At 38.1% G+C, this 19780-nt stretch overlaps 1 protein-coding gene across 5 annotated transcripts in view; it reads left to right on the top strand.

Annotated features, from left to right (window-relative positions):
• The window catches only part of CUNH20orf194 (chromosome unknown C20orf194 homolog), a 117526-nt gene that overhangs the window by 19411 nt on the left and 78335 nt on the right, over nucleotides 1–19780 (top strand). For all 5 annotated transcript variants that reach the window (XM_016140721.2, XM_036229599.1, XM_016140640.2 and 2 more), the window contains exons 3-7: nucleotides 1973–2092; nucleotides 5132–5256; nucleotides 5995–6091; nucleotides 7564–7670; nucleotides 13645–13722. In XM_016140721.2, coding sequence (XP_015996207.2) covers nucleotides 1973–2092; nucleotides 5132–5256; nucleotides 5995–6091; nucleotides 7564–7670; nucleotides 13645–13722 — 527 coding nt within the window. The remainder of the gene's footprint in view (nucleotides 1–1972; nucleotides 2093–5131; nucleotides 5257–5994; nucleotides 6092–7563; nucleotides 7671–13644; nucleotides 13723–19780) is intronic.

The raw sequence follows: 19780 nt of genomic DNA, 5'->3' as shown, positions 1-19780 counted from the left end.
CCACATGAATCACTCTAGCCTCCTCCTCTTATCCCTAAACTCCCACTCTACCAGTGAGAAACTTGGCACCTACCACATACCATCCATTTTCTTAATTCTAGTATATATGTGTAATAGTATCAGATTTGTTAATCCATAATACCCTATAATAAATAACTTTATCAACCAGAGCACAATGTTTACATGGTCAGTTTTTTTAATGTTATCAATTTGTACAACAGTTTATATAGTTGGAACCTTTAGAAAGGGACGTGCTAAGACTAGGCCTGCCTAGTCCACTGGTTATTTTAACTCCATAGCCCTTTCAATTTTTGGCCTTATGTAGATCAGGCCATTCCCGCTTTTGATTCTCTTTACCCCTTTCTTTATGGAAGTGTTAGTTGGGAAAGGACAGGGTTGTGCTGCTTTGATCTCAGCTGAGAAAGGAGTCCTTCCATATTAGAAGTCCTTTGACACAGGTAATCTATAGGCCCTTCTGATCTGAATGACCATTACTTTTTACTGGTCTGACCATTGACAGTCCTGTTTCTCAGGCTCCAGCCATATTTTCATTCTTGGAGCTCCTTTTGTCCTAACTCCTTCCTCCTAGCCTCACATAGACAGCAGCCTGCTGCCCTTGACATGTCCCTCTTCCCCAGAGCCATAGCTCTCGGCCTTCACAGATACCCAGGAATCCGGTAGTATTTATATTTATGGCATCGAAAGGTGGTAATGAAGGCAATATTGTTTCATTTCCTTTTTATTTGTCTCTGATCTAGCTCCATTGGACTGTAATCTGTGTGAAGGCCATTTGTAGGCATGTTTGCCACACACTCCAGCATCCAGCACAATGATAGGCCTTGGGCCTGATAAATATTTGTGAAATGATGCTTGTCTTCGTGATGCAGGACAGGGCAAATTTCCTGGAGTTGGGAGGGAGACCAGGCCCTGTACCGAGAGAAGAAGAGGGTCCTTTGGTGGAGAGTGTAGAAAGAATTCAACATGCATGCCAAAGTTAGAATCAAAAGGAAAGTTTATTAGAAAAGTGGTAACACACCACAAAATGTGGTCTCCTTTAAGAGCCAGAGAGTGAGCGGGACCAAGAGAGATGTGGAAAAGCAGTAAGCAGGGGGCTAAGTGTTCATGTAACTCAGTTTACCTGTCATTCTTTAGTTTCCATTTCATTTGATATGGGCATAGTTAGGAAGGGGAAGAGGAAGAGCATGTATGCAGCACTACACGCCTTGGGCGGACACTTCCCAGCCTTTGAACCCCATGGTTTTAGCCATAGGGAATGAATGATTTTATTTGTATAGGGTAGCCAGCCACCTAAGGACTCTTGTCCTTCTTTTCCCTTCCACTGGAGTGGGGAAATGGGTTGTTAGTAATCCTGGCAGAAATCTTTGTTTTGCAGGTGTCCTCCCAGCCTGGCTACAGGGTCGAACAGCATATTCCAATCTCTGATTGTGGCTGTGGCTTGATTAACAGTTTTAATTCTCTCGCCTCCTCCCTACATTATGTGGTTCTAGTCACTTGTCCTCTTCTTAACGTCTTTGACTTTGTTTCAAATCACCTTAGTCCTCCTTCATTTGATCCCACATGTTTTGATAAAGGTCTCTTTGAGAAGTGAATATTTTTCTAACATCTACTCCCATTCCTACTGAAAATATTTCAAATCTTTAACTAGGCATGGCAGGACTTGGATTATATTTTCTGTGTCTTTCTGTCCTTGAGGATTGCTCTTTGGGAGTTAATAGTTTCAATAATCTGTGTTGTTCAACTATCTCAACTATATAGATCTTGAATCAGCTTAAGGGTACTTGATGCTGAGGCCTGCTGCTTTCAGAGAGAGTCGTTGAGTATGATATCTGGTACAAAACTGTTCTGTTGCCTTTTACTTAACCATCAGGGTTTTGGTAGCAAGAGTAAACTATTGGGGCTCATTTGTTCACCATAGTTCAGTATAGCTAATCAGAGCCTTTTTGCCTTTCAGGAATCGATAGCCGGTACAACGAAGGCTGCAGAGAGCTGGCAAATTATCTTCTGTTTGGTTTGTACAATCAGAATACCAGTGATTTTGAGAAAACAGGGTTTTCTGAAGAAGTTCTCGACGGTAAGTATATATTAGTAAACTCTGTGTGACAGAGGACTAGGCGATTTGCTTCTTTGGATCCTTATTTCACAGTCATTTTATGGAAAAATGATCAAATTTAAAAAATATCCTCAAGTCCCAGTAAATTTTTATTTTTGTATTAATGAAAAACAACATTTCTTCTTTACTGATATATTGAGTAATATACTCCTATAGGTCAACTGCTGGATGATAAGAGACCAGTGACCTATGATTTTCAGAATATTTACTGGCTAAATCAGCTTTAGAGAAAAAAGTGAACATCAGTGTTTGGCTTTATATCTTCTTGATATATCTTTTAGTTTTCCTCTGAATTGCCCACTGCCTCTATGCTGGAGGTTCAGATTATGTGCATTGTTCTATGAAAGCACTTTTAGCTGTGAGTCAAGGATCAGCCTGCAGGCTACTCCTACAAGGAAGACTTCGTGGATCTTCAGCTTAGGAACAAAGGCTCTTTGTTCTCTTCTGTCTTTGGGAATTGTTTCTTGTGTGACTTTAATTCCAGGCCATGCACATGACTACAATGCAGGCTTTCTGCTTATATTCCCCTTTCCTCAGCTCTGAGACACTCACCCTGTGTTGATGCTGCTGTGGGCTGATGCCTAAGAGCTATCTCTTATGTCACATACTTAGCATCATGACTTGTCTGCCAGATGGATCAGGAGACACAGGAATAGACAAATCAAATTGGACAAGAGACAGACAGTTCTTGTGAAGCAGCTGGGAGACTCATGAAAGCAAACATCTGATGAAATAATCTTGCTGTGGATCTAATGCAGTGGTTTTTAACTAGTTGATTTTATCCTCCAGGCGACATTTGCCAGTATCTGAAGACATTTTTGATTGTCACAACTAGGCAGAGTCGGTAGAGGCCAGAGATTCCATTAAACATCTTATAGTACACAGAACAGCACCCCACAACAAAGAATGATCTGGTTTAAACAGTAGTGCCAAGTTTGATAAACTGGTCTACTGTATGTGAAACTTCTGCTATAGTAAAATCCTTAATAGTAGCTGTCCTTATTGATTGGTTAAAGAATTTCTTTCTGATTCAGAAGTATAGAAAGAGGCTGAAATTATTCCTTCGATTACATTTTTTTCAGTTCAAATTTAGTTTCAGACTTTGAGTTAAAAAATGTTTCCTGACACTGCACAGCATCTACTGGTTTGGAAAGAATTCATCTTGGCAGCTCATTTAGAAAGTTAAAAAAAGACAGATTCTTATACCAGCCACACATTTTACTGCAGCCAAGGTTGCTGAGGACATTACAGTACTGAAATTAAAGAAATAGTTTTAAATCCTCACAGGTATGCTTTTTTGACTTATCTTTGTTTTTATCCTCTCACCAGGCACAATGTATGCTTATGAAATGAGCATTTTCTTCCAAATTAATAAATTTGTCTTTAAAATTGAAGTGGTTGGAAAGCTAAGATCACCTGATTTATGCTTCTGCATTTCAGTCTCTAACTATATACAAGGAAAAGAGGCCAACACAAAAGATTTCTTTTAAAAAGAAAATTTTTAAATAGTTTACATGTTCATCCAATTCTCTTATGCTTGCTTCTTTTACCTGGCTGTATTCTCTGTTAAACTTTGTTCATAGTGATGACATCAGTCCTATGAGATCCCGAGAATACTTAATTAGGTTTAGCAGCAATTGCAATATTTCTTTTATTGGACTCTTTGTGGTATGTTAGACACTAGTATAGAGTATAATCTACAGAGGAAGCCCTCAGGCTTTCAAGATGTCATCAGACTCTTCATTCCTCAGCATTCAGTCTACATATGATTCAGGGCAGGGCTCTTTTAGAGGACCTATGTGAGGAAGACCACCAGGTGAGCGGGGGCCCCTTTCTCACCCCCTGCCAACTTTTGACTCCAGTGCTTACCTGAGAACCAACAGTGAAGAGGCTGCTCCATGCTAGTTTCGTAGGACACCTGGGGTCTGACTAATTGTGGAACTCAAAGTGGCTCGAAAGGCCACCATCATCATGGAGCTGTATCAAGAAGCCACCCAACTGTGTGTTCAGCTGCAGTCAGTATTCACTGGGCTTATGTTTTTGCAGATTGTGGTCTGTCACACTGTGTTACAGTGTTGGCATTGTCCTAAACCTGCTGCCTCAGATGTCGCCTGCCCCCATGCTTCTCTATCACCTCTAGCCAACTCCTTCAGCAGCTTCTCTAGCATCATCTTGTTACAGAGAGGCCTAATGGCTCTGATTTCTGAGGAGCCGTGGAATGGAGCCTCTGCTTTTCTTCTGGAAGTATGACTGCTTTCTTTCTCAGTATTCAGACCGCTTTAATAGTTCTGCTCCATTCCATAGCTCTTCTGTTAGTTTATCTGGGTGTATTTGCATTATTGGAATCAGTGATGGGTCAACACTGATGTTTATTCCTTAAATCTGTGAGCTGTGGATCTATTTATAGAAGCCTTGTCCACCTATCTCTACTTCCTTCCTCCCGGCCTTTCCTGTGTACAGAGTTCACCACCATACACAGTAACCTTTCCTGAAGCTGACAAAAGGCGATGTCCTCAGGCCCAGGAATGCCTTGATTTAGATGAGCCAACAGCCAAAAGCTTTAGATACTGATGTCTGCAGGAGAACCAGTCACTGGCCATATTTGGTGCTATTTTCCTGCCTCACCAGCTTTAGGCTGTGGAGTTTCTATTTGGAATTTATCTCTGCAGTGAAGTACATAGCTGAGCTTGGTACTGCAGATTCAATTGTGTTGCACTTTGCAAAACGCCCAGAAGGCTGTTCCTTTGACTTATTCTGTGCCTACATTGCCATCACCAGAGGGCCACGGTGGTGGGAACATTGCATAGGGCGAGAAAATTCTTGCTATTACATTTGAGTGTTCCGTAGTCACTTCGAAGCATGTTACTTAATTAAAGAATTTTTAGTTTAGAGTGTTGTTATATTGTCTCTGAAGTAGTTTTAATGGTTTTATTAACTATGTGGGTAGAAATTGTCTAAAGAAAATACCTTTAAAAATCTTGTTTTACTTTTTTCTTACAGATGTAATTATATTGATTAAATCAGACAGTGTCCATCTGTACTGTAACCCTGTAAATTATCGCTATCTCTTACCCTATGTGGCACATTGGAGAAATCTGCATTTCCACTGCATGACCGAAAATGAGGTGAGGAGGAAAGATAGAATAGGCATTTAAAGACCCCCAAAGAATACTGTTTCAGGCAAGTATGGATCTGAAACAGGAAGCCCCTAAACAAATCAAATTGCAAAATGTGATTACACCAAAAAAAAATTACTTGTTTTCGTGGAACTTTTCTAATTTCATTATGAGGCTACCTTATAGATAAATTGTATCTCTGAAGGAGACTAAAGAGACTTCAGATTGGGACCTAGTAGCAGGCTGGAGAACCTGCCTTCCTGCCCTGCTTCATCATCACCCTGTGCACATTCTCTCCGGACTAATGCCTGCATAGCGCCCCAGGAGAATGATAAGCTTTATGACTTATTCATGTTTGGATTTCTTGGTATCTGTTGCTGTTTCCCTTTGGGCCCATTTCAAGGGTTTGGCTGAAAATCACATTGGGATTTGAGATTTAGGATTTCTTGGAAATTGTGACCTGGTAAGCACTAAGAATCTTTCTATGTGAGCGTTTGGAGGTGTTTGAAGACAAGTTTTATCTCTTGTGTTTAGGTCTGATCTATTCAGAGTTGATTTGTGTATGGTGTAAGGTAAAGGAATAACAGTGTTTCTGACAAGCAAACATAAAATGTTGGTTTTGAAAACACCTCTCGGGTGCAGTCTTCTCTAAATATCATTTGGGACAACTAAAAAAATGCAAAAAATATATGGAACTTTGCATGATGTTTCATCAGAGCTTGCTTTCTTTTCAATTTCCCTTTTTAGTATGAAGATGAAGAAGCTGCAGAAGAATTTAAAATTTCCAGCTTTGTGGACATGGTTAGAGACTGTAGTAGAATTGGCATTCCTTACAGCTCCCAAGGTGAGTGTCCGGCAGTGAGCCAATTTACATTTTAACCTTACTTGGATGGTGTGTGAATCATATGGTCCTACTTTCCTTTCAGTGGAAGCATTCAGTGAAGGCATTCAGCTGGGAAACCCATTGATCTATTTTCACTAAAGGCAGAGGCTCGAGCAGAAAGAAATTTGGGAACTTCTCTATGTAAGCTTGTGTTCATAACAAGTTTCAGAAGAACTGATAAGCAATTTACCACAGTTGCCATCTATTCCGTACCCTTTATCGGACATAGAGTGTAGATGTAGGGTCTCTTGGTAATAAATAGCAATTGGGTAGCTGTTAAAAATATGCTGACAGGTTCAAAAATGTTGTGTCTACACCTGAAACTAATATGAAACGATAATGAATGTCAACTGTAATTGAAAAATTAGCCCATTTCCCATTTAGAAAAAAAATTGCAGGTTGCTACCAGCATTAATTTTACATAAACACGCTCTTTGAGGCTGAAGCAAATCTGACTAGTTTTCAATGTGAAAATAAAATTTAAAAACTATTTTTGGAGTTATTTCTAAACAGAACTTGTCTCTAATCTCAGTGTAACATAAATCAGATTCATCAAATGAATCTTCAGCTAGCAACTGTTCGAGAATGGTGTTAACATCACGCATAGGAATGCTATGTTTTCTAGGATTTGATACTTTCAGCGATCGAGAATTACTATATTTTGTAAATGGAAATACCACAACTAAAAACAGAATGCTATCAATAGAATGATAGCATTTGCTTCCAAAGACTCAATATACTAGAGCGATGCAAAAATAATGATAAAAGCGAGATATCTCTTGGCAGCCTTTGGGGATAAGGTTAAGACTGTAATCCACAAGTTATCTTGGGGTAAATGCTGCAGCCGCAAGCACCGCCAGCAAATATTCTCAGGGCAAATGGGAAACGGGTTTAAAAATAAAGAAAAATGTTGTTTAAATGTTTCCTGTAAAAAAGTACAGAAAAAAATCAACAAATGCTTATATCTTAAAAAAAAAAAAATGTACATCGAAGCTATTGTTATGTGAGAAAGGAAAATTTTTTATTTGGTAATTTTCCCTTGAGGAAGTAGGTTAGCTATGTTTCTTACAGGAGAGGAGCCAGGTTTGGGTCTGTTAATAATTATATCCACTAAGTGATGCCAGTCAGATGCAATAAGCCACAATTAATTAATTAATTTATTTATTGGTTTGCTTGCTTGCTTACAAAATCAGAATGTGAAAATATAGAGAAATCTGAATTTACGTAACTTGTTTATGGTTTGAATTTTTCTTGGCTTTCATCTTGTATTTCTAATGTTAATATCTAACCATTTTATCTATTTCAGTTTTATTTTGCTAGATGAGGGCTATGCTAAACTTATAAGAAAAGATGCCTGTCTAACCACATTAGATCAGGTTTAGACTTATGTCAGAGTGGTATTTGATACATGTTGTTGTATTTGATTCCTCTAGGTCACTTGCAGATATTCGATATGTTTGTAGTGGAGAAATGGCCAATTGTACAGGCCTTTGCTCTTGAGGGCATTGGAGGGGATGGATTTTTTACCATGAAATATGAGGTATGTATGCCTGGTTTTTATAAAGGGCCCACAGTGTAGGTGTGCATCATTGTAACACTCTGAAAAGCTGGCAATGACCTCCCAAAGCCATTAAGCAAGTTAAAAGACTTGAAATGATAAATCGTTGCTGTTTGTGGCTAGTCCCCAAACTGAGCTTCTGTGTTCGTTCTTCTTGGAGTTCTTCTGTTTCCTTTCTCATGCAAGAGCAATGAATTGTATATAAGTACTGTGTACCAGAGGAATAAAAGGGTTAGCTTTTATGGTAAGAACAGTATATTTTATTATAGTATTATTCATACCTAAGAGATGACCAGTAGATATTTGTTAAGTAGATTAATGAATGCATCTTGGAGAGGGGATCATCCAGAGTACACATTAGGGAGGATGGCCTGGTAGGTTAGCAGCACCACCACGGGCATCCTGGTGCTTCCCCAGGATCCCCACTGAGATCATCTGCCCCCAGCACAGGAAACCAGAGAGAGAGAGAGCATGACATGCTAGAAATGAGGAGCATATTATTAGAGATAGAGTAAGTGGGACCTTTGGAAGCAAGGCCCAGGGCTAACTCGTACCCTCCTTCTGAGAAGTAGCAGCATCCCTAGGAAATGAATGGAGGTTTGCCTGGTGGACTCTATAATGTGGAGAAGCATGAGCTGTGGGGCTGAAGAGAAGCACACCACTCAACTCCACTTTTCCTGCTCTAAAACCTCAGTATTCTCACATTGACTATAAATAGCAGACCATCAACCAATCTGTGGAACCAGCCTCTGATAAGAAGTAATGCTCTCTAATTTAGAAGAGTGGAGACTGGAAGGGAGGCAGGCTATAGGAGATAGAGAAAGAGAAAGCTAACATTTTTAGCAGTAATGGTAATATTATATTTTTAATTGTATAAACTAGGCTTTCATGGCGTGCCTCCTATATTCCAGACACTGTTCTAGGTACTTTATATGAATTGATTTTAATTCTTACAGTAACTCTCTGAAGTGTAGGTACTATTACCATCCCTAATTAACAGGTTAAATGAAATTTCCAAAGTCACAGAGCTAATAGCCAGTTAGTGGCAGGGCTGGGGCTCAGTCCAGAGAGTCTGGCTTCAGATTCTATGCTCCTAGCTCCTGGGCTGCCACTAGATTAGCATTGGAAAGCAGTGCACTAGGAGGCTGCATGATTGATGCAGCCCAAATGAGGCAGGTCCCTGGTTCCTTCCTTAAGGTGTTTCACACCATGAAGTCACAACCCAAAGGAACAAGATCTCCTTTCCAGAAACCTTTTCAAGGCATTATGGATCTTTATTGTAGGGTGGTGTCTGTAGGGGGTGGGATGTGCAGTGAGGAAGAAATAGCCCATATCACATAGTAAGAGCAGGTGAAGTAGAACAGGGGAGATGGGACAGGAAGGGTACAGTAGGTGAGACAAGAGGAGCAGGAGAGGTGGAATAGGATCTCAAGATCTCCTTCTACAGATCCTGCTCTCTTCTATAGCTGCTAATTTTCATTCTCTCAAATACTTCCTTTGTCTCCATTTCATTCCTCACCACCAACCCTCACTCTCAGTTGTCTTCCTTACCCTGTCCTTCTGGATCCTTTAAGGTATGGAGCAGTTTAGCCTACTAATTAGCTCTGCCATTATAGTCATTATTCCACTCTGATTCACATATCAAGGGTCTTACAGAAAAGGTCTTGCCTCTTTTGAAGGTTCAGAGAACTATAGATACTTATAACTTAATTTTTTTTTAATTTATGTTTTATTGCATGGCCATACCCAGAGGAAACTTCTTAATTTAGAGGCTGTTTTGTCCCTGATACGGTAGGTGCTAGCATGAGAAAGGAAGCCAGATCTGCATAGCATTTACTTGGTATTTAGGCTGAGCCAAACTGAGTTACGATAGAGAATTCTTTCTTCCTGGGAAGCAGTACAGGGAAGTTCCTCTGTTAGGACTTTGCTGCGTCCAGCTTCTTTCTTCTCCACCGGCTGGAACTGTGACCTAGAAATGTACATTTACATCAACTAGCTCCCAACCAGGAGGATTCTAATAGTAAACTTCTGAATAATGAGAGTAACCATAAAGCAAGCATTCATTCACCTTTTTTTATGGGCAAACATAAGATCTTAATATTGAAAGGTAGAATAAGACTTATGAAAAGATTTTTAAAAATATGAGACCATAGCGTATTAGATACAGAGATAGATCAGCTTGCCTTTAAAAAAGATTTTCCAGGAAATAAAATAAAAGTTGAGAAAAATACCTCTTTTGTATTTTTCAGAACAGAGTTTATAAAAATAGAAATGAGATATGGCAGGTAGAGCAAGCAAATTAAAAAGGGAGATGGGTGACATATAAGGAAAGATTGTAATAAGCCTCATTTAAAAAGAAATCAAATTAAGTACCCCTATAAAATCTAACCAGTTGACACTTGAAAAGCTGTTCCAGAATATAGAGGAAGGGGCCAAATAGATTAAATCAGTGAGGAAGGAGAAGTTAAAATAGGGGCTAAACAATGAAAATTGGTAATATTGAAAGTGAAAGAATTTATTGAAAGTTATTATGTAATAGTGCTACCATCCCAAGTAACAGGCAACCAGGCAATTACCAATTGCCACTTCTACCCTGGAAAAAAACAAGGAACGGGGTGTGTGGGTAGGAGTTCTCCAAAGAAACAAAAGTATGACAAAGCGAAGAGGACTCATTGGCTAGTGTAGCCTTTGTTGCCTGAGAGTACAGCTCTCTGCATTTTGACATTTAGAATATAAGTGGGTAGAGATCCTGAAATAACAGCCTCCTGCCTGTCTGTTCTCCCTAAAAATGCTTCTTGGTAGTTGACAAGCTCTGCTGAGTCCGTAAAGCTTCCAATGAGCCTTTCCATTTGAAAATATATAAGCAGGCCACCAAAGATCACCAGGCACTCGATTAAATACCTGTAACTTAAAAATATAAATATTAAAAGAAAAAAAGGACTGATTGAATGTGACCCAAATATAATTTAACATATAGAGGAATACTTAAAATACCAAGCTCTCCTTAGGATGCCCAGAGAAATGTAAGATTTTTGGCAACCATAGAACAAGTGTCGTGATAAAAAAAAAAAATAAGGAAAATAATAGCTCTGGAAAATTATAATTTATAAAATCAATAGAGGAGTTGGAAAGTCAAGTTAGGAAAATCTCTAAAAATGTAGAATAATAAAATTAAGGAGATAGAAATTTTGAAAAAAAAGTTATGGAGAACTGATCCAAGAAGTCTGATATCCGCTAAGTAGAAGTTCCAGAAAGATAAAGTGGAAATATCAGAAGGGAGGAAACTTTTTAAAAAGAAGAATAAAACATTTCTAGTGATAAAAGGAAGTAAACACTTTTTTAAAATAAAATCACTTAGCAACTCTGAATGGGAGGAAAAAAACTTAAATCTGTCTGCCTGTTTTTGAACACGGAAGATTAAAGAATATCATAAAAAGCTTCCAGGAAGAAAAAAATAAGTCACCTATACGACAATAGGAACCAGATTTCTCTCCTCCAAACAAAATATGTGAAGCAGTAGTTTCAAGACACTAGACATCAGGTAATGAGGAATACTGATTCTTTGAAAGATAGAACAGACAAGATGAGTCCTATGAATGCCCTAGTTTACTACTTCGAGAATATTTTCAGGCCATGACTTGGGGGGCATTGGAGGGCGAAGGTACCCAGATGGATCCCAGTGCACTTTCTGAGTTGAGGGGATGCAGCTGAGAGTCTGGTGACACCAAGGAAACTAGAGTAATAAAAAGAAGGGAAGTGCCCAGAGACAGAACTCCCAAGATCAGCCAAGATTCCCCTGCCCCCACACCCATCCCAAGTATTTAGCAGAGTATTGATCAATGCATTCATGCATGAGGTAACTACGAAAAGTGGAGGGGAAAAAAATATGAAAGTATTCAAGAACAGTGCTTGATGCATGCTGAGAGCTGGGAGTGCCTAGTTCTCACCAGTTAGACTGGTAAAACAAACAATTCACTTTGCATTGTTTAGAGTCCTCAGGAAGGTTTTGTCCTAGTAGTGAAGAATAATCAGCCCTAGAATGAGCACTGCTCTAGACCTTCTGAACAAATCATAAAAGCAAGGCTCGAAAGGATCAAACTGTTTGCAAGTTACTTAACTGCATCCCAGAACAAAGCACAAAAATATTTATAGGAATACAAAAATACCCAGCACCCAACAAAGCAAAGTACAACGTGTGGCATCCAAAGATTATCAGGTTTAACAAAGAAGCAAGAAAACATGACTGATAATGTAATCAGTCAATCAAAAGTGACCTAGAATTGACAGAAATATTAGAAGTAGCCAAGAAGGATATTAAAAACTGTTATTCCAGCTTTATTCCACATATTCAAGAAGCTAGAGGATCGGGGAGGGGTTTAAAAAAAGGCTGGAGGAAAGATTGAACATGCTAGACAAAATATAAATACCCAAATTGAACTTCTAGAGATGAATATTGCCCTGTCTAAAATGAAAAATATGCTGCATGGGATTAATTGCAGAGTGGACACTGCATAGGGAAAGAATAGTGAATTCGAAGTGATAGCAATAGAAACTATCCAAAAAGAAGCACAGAGAGAATAAAGAATCCAAAGGAATAAAGGAGCATCAGTGACCAATAAATCAGTTGTGAGGACAGAATAAAGAGATTTTAATACTCAGAAAAATTTTACCTCCCATTAATGTTTTCTTAGAAAGTTATTGGAGGATGTGTTTCAGCAGACAAGGATGTTAACTAAGAAAGAGGAGATAAGTGAGCCATGGAACCAGATCTATCACCTGAGAGCTCCAGGGTGACAGCAAAGAGAAGTCTCAGAGTAAAAATAGTAGTTGCTCAACAAGCTTACATAACAACCAGAGCAGGTGAAGTAAGAAGAAAAAGAATTGATAGATTATCATAATTGATAAATTATCATGTTCATAATTGGGATGATTTTGCTGCCTCCACCCCCAAGACATTTAGCAGTTTGGAACTACTTTCGGTTTGCCTGTGAGAGAATGGGGGTGCAGTGGCTACTTAAGTCCCCCTACAATGCATGGATAGTCCCTCACAACAAAAAAATATCTGGCCTAAAATTATAATAGAGTTGCTGTTGAGAAACCCTAGTGTAAGTATACTAGCAAATTGGGTGGGGCATTTATAAAAAACTTAAGGATTGATATGTTTTTTAATTACACAAGTAAAAAAAGTGAAGCTCTAGGAAAAAGAAAATTTAAGAAAGCAAATAGTAGTGTGGTATGTACTTGGCCTGCAATAAATAATGGCTTTAATATTATAAATAGTAATTACTGATGTAACCAAAAACACCATATTATGATAATAAATGATGTTAGGATGTGTGTGTGTGTGTATAGATAAAAAGTATGGGAATGGGGATGGACCGAAGAGCCGCATCTTTGCTGTAAGTCGATATTTAATTCTAAATTCATAAATCAAGAAATAGTTAGAAATAGTTGTATATTACAACAAAATATGGAGGTAACTACCAGAAGAAAATATTAAAAGACTTCTAAGTGGTTGCCTCTGAGGAGTGAGGCTAGTGAAGGTTCATGAAAGGTTAGGGGATTAAAAATTTTTTATTACAAGCCTTTAGTACTGTCTGTTTTTTTAAAACCATGGGCATGTATTATTTTAATTAAAATTTTGTTTTATACAAAGGCAAAAAAGTTTTTTATATATGCATATATGTATGTGTATGTGCATGAGTATGTATGTAAATATATATATGTCCATCATTGAAGATATTCAAAATGTACCAGTGTTTCTGAAAAGATAATTTCTTTGAATGGGACAGCATTTATTAATTGTATAGGTTCTAATATAATTGGTGAAAAATTGATTTTTTTTATTGTAATCACTGAGTTTTCACCAAAATTGTCATTTCTGAATGTCAGTAAATTTGATTGCCCTGATGATATTGATTCTCAATTATTTCAATTTTTTGCCCTTGTGTTGCAGTTGCAGGATGTGAGTTTGAGTCTATGGAATGTCTACAGCAAGATGGATCCTATGTTTCTGGAGAGTTTGCTTTCAGAAGTAAGGAGCCAAAGTCTTTGACTTACAAATATTACAGCCAGCTCAATTATCCATTAATGGTATTTAAGTTGAAGAAATGCAAGATACATTTTAGTTTGCTTTGGTCAAAGAATTGAGCAATTTCTTTTCTGATTGTTATCTTGAACTCCTTGTTGGTGGAAGGAGACCTGGAAAAGCAATGCCACCTCTTCCACTCTGAGGAAACCTCAGCTGAGGAGAGACCAAGGCCACTTGCCTGGTACAGGGTTTAAGTTTTCACCTAAACACACTTTTTCCGTTGGGCTGAACTTCAGAAAAATAATACAGAGGGTATTTTTTGCACTCTCTCTGACATGAAAAGATAAAAAGATGAGGTATAGCTCAAGGGAATCAAGGATTAGAGTGAGGGTCTGCAAACTTTTTCTGTAAAAGGCTAGATAGTACTATTTTAGGCTTTGTGCTCCCTGCTACTTAATGATGCTGTTGCAGCCTGAGAGCAGAGCTGAAGACAATAAATTAAACAAGTGGATGTGTCTATGTTCCAAGGAAACTGTTTATAAAAATATGTGGTCTGCTCAATAGGCCGTAATTTGCCAACTTTTGGATAGAGGGTCAGGCATTAATTTTTCATTTGAACTTTGAAGGGAAAAATCAGGTTGGGCAGAGTGATTTGCAATGAGAAGCAACAAACAAGACTAAGGAATGATACTTTGATTAAACAGCTCAGTAGTGTCTCTTGGTGGTCATGGGTAGATATATATATAAAAAAGAATAGCTTATAGCTTTTTATTGAAATTAACTATCATATTAAGACCCAACAAAAACAACTTATAAAATGAACATTATATACCAGTCTCACAAATATTAATACCTGTATTTTAAGTAAAATATTAACAAATAGAACCCAGAACCATGTTGAAAGAATGTATTATGATGAAGTGTAGGGTTTATTAAGTGTTCAGTATTTACTTTAATATCAGGAAACCTATAATATAATCACCATACTAATCTTTCTTCTTGGAGCCATTTATGATGACTCTATAGATGCCAAAAAGGCATTTAATAAAATCAAACATTCATTCCATTTAAATGTTTGTAATAAAATAGAAATCTAAAAGAAAATTAAACCTGAACTTTTTGTTCTTCAAAAAGACGATGTTGTCATCATCCACCTCCTCCTCCTCTTCCTCCTCCTCCTCCATTACTAGCATAGTTATGTGAAAATGCAAAAATTTACATTAAGAATAGAAAAAGAATGATAAAGAAAATTTAACTTAACCACAGATAAGGAAAAAAGTTAAGTAGTTTAGGAATTTCTGCAAGTGTCTGTGACCTGTGTCCCACTTGCTTGCAGTGCCCTGAATGTGAAGGAAGCTGCAGGTCACACTGGAAGCCAGACGTAGCTTTGTAGCTTTGAGAACATTGCAAGCATCTCTGGAGGCAGTGGAGAGGGACCACTCAAGAGAACATCTTTAATTGCACCTGGAGCAACCGTGACATTATGCAACTGAAGAAGCAATGGTAGTAATCACCCTGGGCTAGAGAATGTCCCACTTTTCTGACTTCCCATGAGCTTGGTATTCTTCGATGATACCGTGAAGGAAGTGGAAGGAAGCCCTTTTAATGTCCAATACTGGATTTCTCATCCATCTGGAAGAGTAAAGACTCAGAGCTGAATTCAATTTTATTTAGAAATAATAAAGTAAGATGAATTTCTTGTACCAAAATGTGGTTGAACACATTTATACTCACCACACTTTGGAGAGCTCTTACAGATCAATAAGAAAAATACAGTAATGAGAACTGGGGGATAGCAGGAATTGGCTGTTCACAAATAATAAAGAAAAACAGCCATGGTTTTTCATTCCCAGTTAGAAAGTTGAAAGAAATTACTGCTGTCACCATAACAACCAAAATAGTCTGAATAAGGAACAAAATAATAGTTTTAAAATAAAACTCTTAGTGAGCTAAAGACGCAACGAAAGCTAAAAGAACTCAGTTCCCAAAAATGTAGGGTTCCTCATAGGATGTTGTTCTCATTTTTGGTGGAACAGCAGAAGGAAGAGGAATCCATTATAGACAAGGATAAGTAGAAATCACCTGACTCATAAAGAGCTTTTAATGGTTGTGTGTGGGTGAGTCAGCATCTACCCATCAACTCTATCCCATAGCTCTTCACAGATGTTCAGAGTAGTACACCAAAGGCCAGGGGCCAGGCAGTAGAGCCGAGACCCATCCATGCTAAGGTACTTGACACTCAACTGTCACTTGGATTGGAGCAGGAGAGCTAAGAGCAACCCTTTGGAGGCATTCTATGTGTTTACAAAGTATAAGCAGCTGCCCACTTAAATGTGGAGTAAGGCAGCAAGACAGGGATCTTCCTATGTAGAGCCAGGGGGACTGGAGAATAAAGAGAACTCCTTAGCAACTCAGAAAGCTTATAAAGCAGGGAGAGAGAGTCCAGGATTCACAGAGCTTGTGGCTCAGCTGGAAAACAGATTTCCAGAATCTTAACTAGAGCTCTGAGCAAAGTCTCAACTAAAGTTCACACTGGCCCACCCTCAGAATATTTGAAGTAAAGGATGAACTAAATCAAACTACTAATGCAGTAAGACCTAGATCCAGATCACTGACATATCAAATTAATTTAGATCCCTACTCTAGTGGCCTAACAAAAGATAAGGTGTATCCTTTCCATCAGTAAATATTTTTTACTTTGGTTTTAACTGTTCTTTTATACAAATTTTAAAAAATTATAAAACATGGAGAAGCAAGAAAATTTGACCCATGGTCAAGAAAGGAAACAGTTAATAGAAGTAGACCCAGATGTTGGAATTAAGCAATGGGGAATTTAAAATAACTAATAAAACTGCTAAAGAATATGGAAGAAAAGAGGATAGCATGCATGAAGAGATGAAGAATTTCGTCAGAGACCTGAAAACTATAAAAAGAACCAAATGGAAAATCTAGAAATGGAAAATACTATATATGAAGAATTTATCAGATTGGCTTAAAATAAGCTGGACAGCTATGAAGAAAAGTTCAGCGAACTTGAAGATAGGTCAATAGAAAGTTTCTAAACTGAAGGACAGAGGAAGAAGCAAGAGGTTGGAACAGAGTGTCCAATATCTGTCAAACATTGTCAAATGATCTAACATAGTATATAATTGGAGTCCCAGAAGGAAAGTAGAGAGAAAATGGGAAGGAAATTTGAGTTGATGATGTCCAAGAACTTTCCAAATTGGAGAAACACACCAATCCACAGATTCAAGAGGCTCGGCAAACCCCAAGTAGGATAAAATGAATATTTATAAAAATAACTACAGATTTGTGCAGGGATCTTTTGTGGTGAGTCTAGAAATGTTAATAAAATCAAATCCAACAACCAAAAGAAACTGAAATTCAATTCCAGTCATTACTTGTGTCTTCTCTTGCTCTGCACCTTGATAGCCTCCACACTTCTCTAAAACTCCATTTTCTCTCCACCATCCAAATACTTTTTCTGTTCCTTTGCCAAGACCTATAGTGTTACAGCCAGAATTGACATCTAGGCTTTAATTCCCATTGGCTAATCACTGATGGTAGCTCTTTGATGGCCAGAGGGGACCTACAGCTCCATGCTTCATGGTAGATACCACAGAGGAAAAATGCAGACTCTTGAGATTTGATTTAGAGAGATGGTCAAGGTATGTTTGTGAGAAAAGTAAAAAAGCAGAGTGTATTTCCATCTTTGTAAAACAATTTGTGTTTCAGTGTCTTTGAAATTTCGAGTGGTAGTCTTACTGGTCATTTTTGTTATTTTACTTTTTCATTTTTATTATGTAATTCTTAAAACACTTTTAAATATTGAAATTGAGCTTCTTGCCTCCCACTCCCCGCCTTTGAGCCACCTGAGAATAGCCACTGTCATTACCAGCCTAGAGCCCAGAGTTCCATCTAAAGTTTAGCATTCTTCCCTACTGGCCAAAGACCAAAGCACATTAGTATGGTTCTTGAGGTTTTCAGATCTTTGCTGCTTATCTGACCTTGATATATATATCTGGGTTAGTCTTATGGATTTGACCTGGAAAAGTCTGAACAGATAGATAAACTTTGCCTTCTTTATCTGAGATCCAGCGGACCAGTCCCATGTACATACACAGTATCCATTTCTACAAATGCACTGTTTGTGCTGGGGAAAACTTGGAGAATAGTTTGTCTAGTGGAAAGCACACAGGCTCTGGGTATCTCTTACTAGGTATAGTTCTACTTTTGTTGCTCGCTAGTATTGCTTCCTCAGGCAGGTCATTTTATTGTTTAGTTCCTCATTTTCCTCATCTAAAAGTAGGCATAGGGAAGTAAAGGAGGAAGTTAGGAAGATCTGTGTGTGTGTATACATATACATACACATTTTATATGTAATGCTAGTTATTTTTAACAGGAAAATTCATTATATCTTCCACTTTAGTAATAGCATGGAAGTGAAAGCAATATCTAAGAGTTCATATAATTAGTACTGATACATCCACCTCCCTCAGGGAATTTTTCTTGAAGCCAAGTGCCTATCTTCTTTTGTGTATCCTCCAAGCACAGTGCTTTTTACCTAGAAGATAACCAGAGAATGGCAACCACTCAACTGTATAATTTTGCTTCTTGTTATAGACCCTAACCAAGGTGGATGTCACCAAGTAGGCCATTAAAATAGAAACATCTTCTGAGCTTGTTTCTAAATTCAATTGGAAAACAAAATAAAATGTGTTCTTTACTAATAACTATATTGATTCTTTTTGTTTTTCTAAGCCCAAGGGATCAGACAGAGCCAAGCAGGCAAGGCACAGAGCCACAGTGGAGTGGACAGCCTCAGAAATGGCTTCCATGCCAGGGATGTTCATTGTGGGTGTCTGAGAGAGAGAGCAGATGAATGTCAAAAAGTCAAAGGGGAGGCTCAGATGTTTGTTCTCAGCCAGCTCAGACTGGCTGACAGTAGAGGCAGAGAAAATGAGAATTATTGTAGATATTGTAGTGTGCAAGGCCTGGTAATAAGCACTGCATACAAGTTATATCATTTAATTCCTGTGATATCTCTGTAAGATAGTTGTCACCCCATTACACACATATGGAACTTAAGGCTCAGCGAGAGCTTAATTTCCTTGCTCAGTTACATAGCCAGTAACAGACAGAACAGAGGTTCCAGCACAGAGGGCTTTCTGAATCAAAACATACTTTCAGTGCTAAGTTATGGTGACAGCCAGCTGGAAATGGAAAGCAGATCTGGGACCAAAAGAGTTGGATAGATATTGAAGGTCTGTGGTTAGAGTGTTGGAAGAGTTTGAAGAGTGGAGATGTACTTCTCCCCAGAGTATAGGAGGGCATGTGGGGGTAATCCAGTGCTAAAGTGGAAAGACTGCCCTGGATCTAGGATCAAGGTCACTGATTGGACGTGATAGCAGTGAGTCAGGATCTTAAACAAGGTCTGGTTTTCTGGACCAAGGCACAGAGGTGGTATGGCAAGGCAGTCTGACCAAGGCAATGGTAGATTCCCGGTTACAAGTATATATTTGTGTTTATAAAATACATATGTAAAAATAGATGAGAGAATATTTTCCAAACTGTTAACAATTACTTTTATTCTCTATTTCCTGAGATTTCTATAATGAATATATATTACTCATTTTTGTTTTTCAAGATTTTATTAAAAGACTCAGAAAACAACATAAAACTAATGTATAACCTAGTAATTATTACAAAGCAAAGCAATAGAACCTTGCTAGCTACCCCAGAAGCAATCTGAGTGCTTTATGCAAAATCCGTCACTATTTTCCTCCTTCCCTAAGAATAACACTGTCATGAATTCTCTGGTAAATTACTTTGTGGTTTTAGCATCCATAAACATATAGTTTAGCTTCGCCTACATGTTTGTGTATATGTGTGTTTTAGGTTTCTTTTAATCTATAGGTTCCTCCTCCATCTCTTTGTTCCCCCTACCCCCCACTATATATTTGTTGAAGAAACCAGATTATTTTGCCTTATAGTTGTCCTCATTGGGATTTTGTTGATTGCATTCTCATGATGTAATTTAACATATCTCCCTGTCTTCTGT

Source organism: Rousettus aegyptiacus, unplaced genomic scaffold (assembly GCF_014176215.1).
Source record: "Rousettus aegyptiacus isolate mRouAeg1 unplaced genomic scaffold, mRouAeg1.p scaffold_m13_p_12, whole genome shotgun sequence".
Classification (NCBI taxonomy): Eukaryota; Metazoa; Chordata; class Mammalia; order Chiroptera; family Pteropodidae; genus Rousettus; species Rousettus aegyptiacus.
The sequence above is the reverse complement of the archived record's forward strand: the minus strand, read 5'-3'. Positions and strand labels throughout refer to the sequence as shown.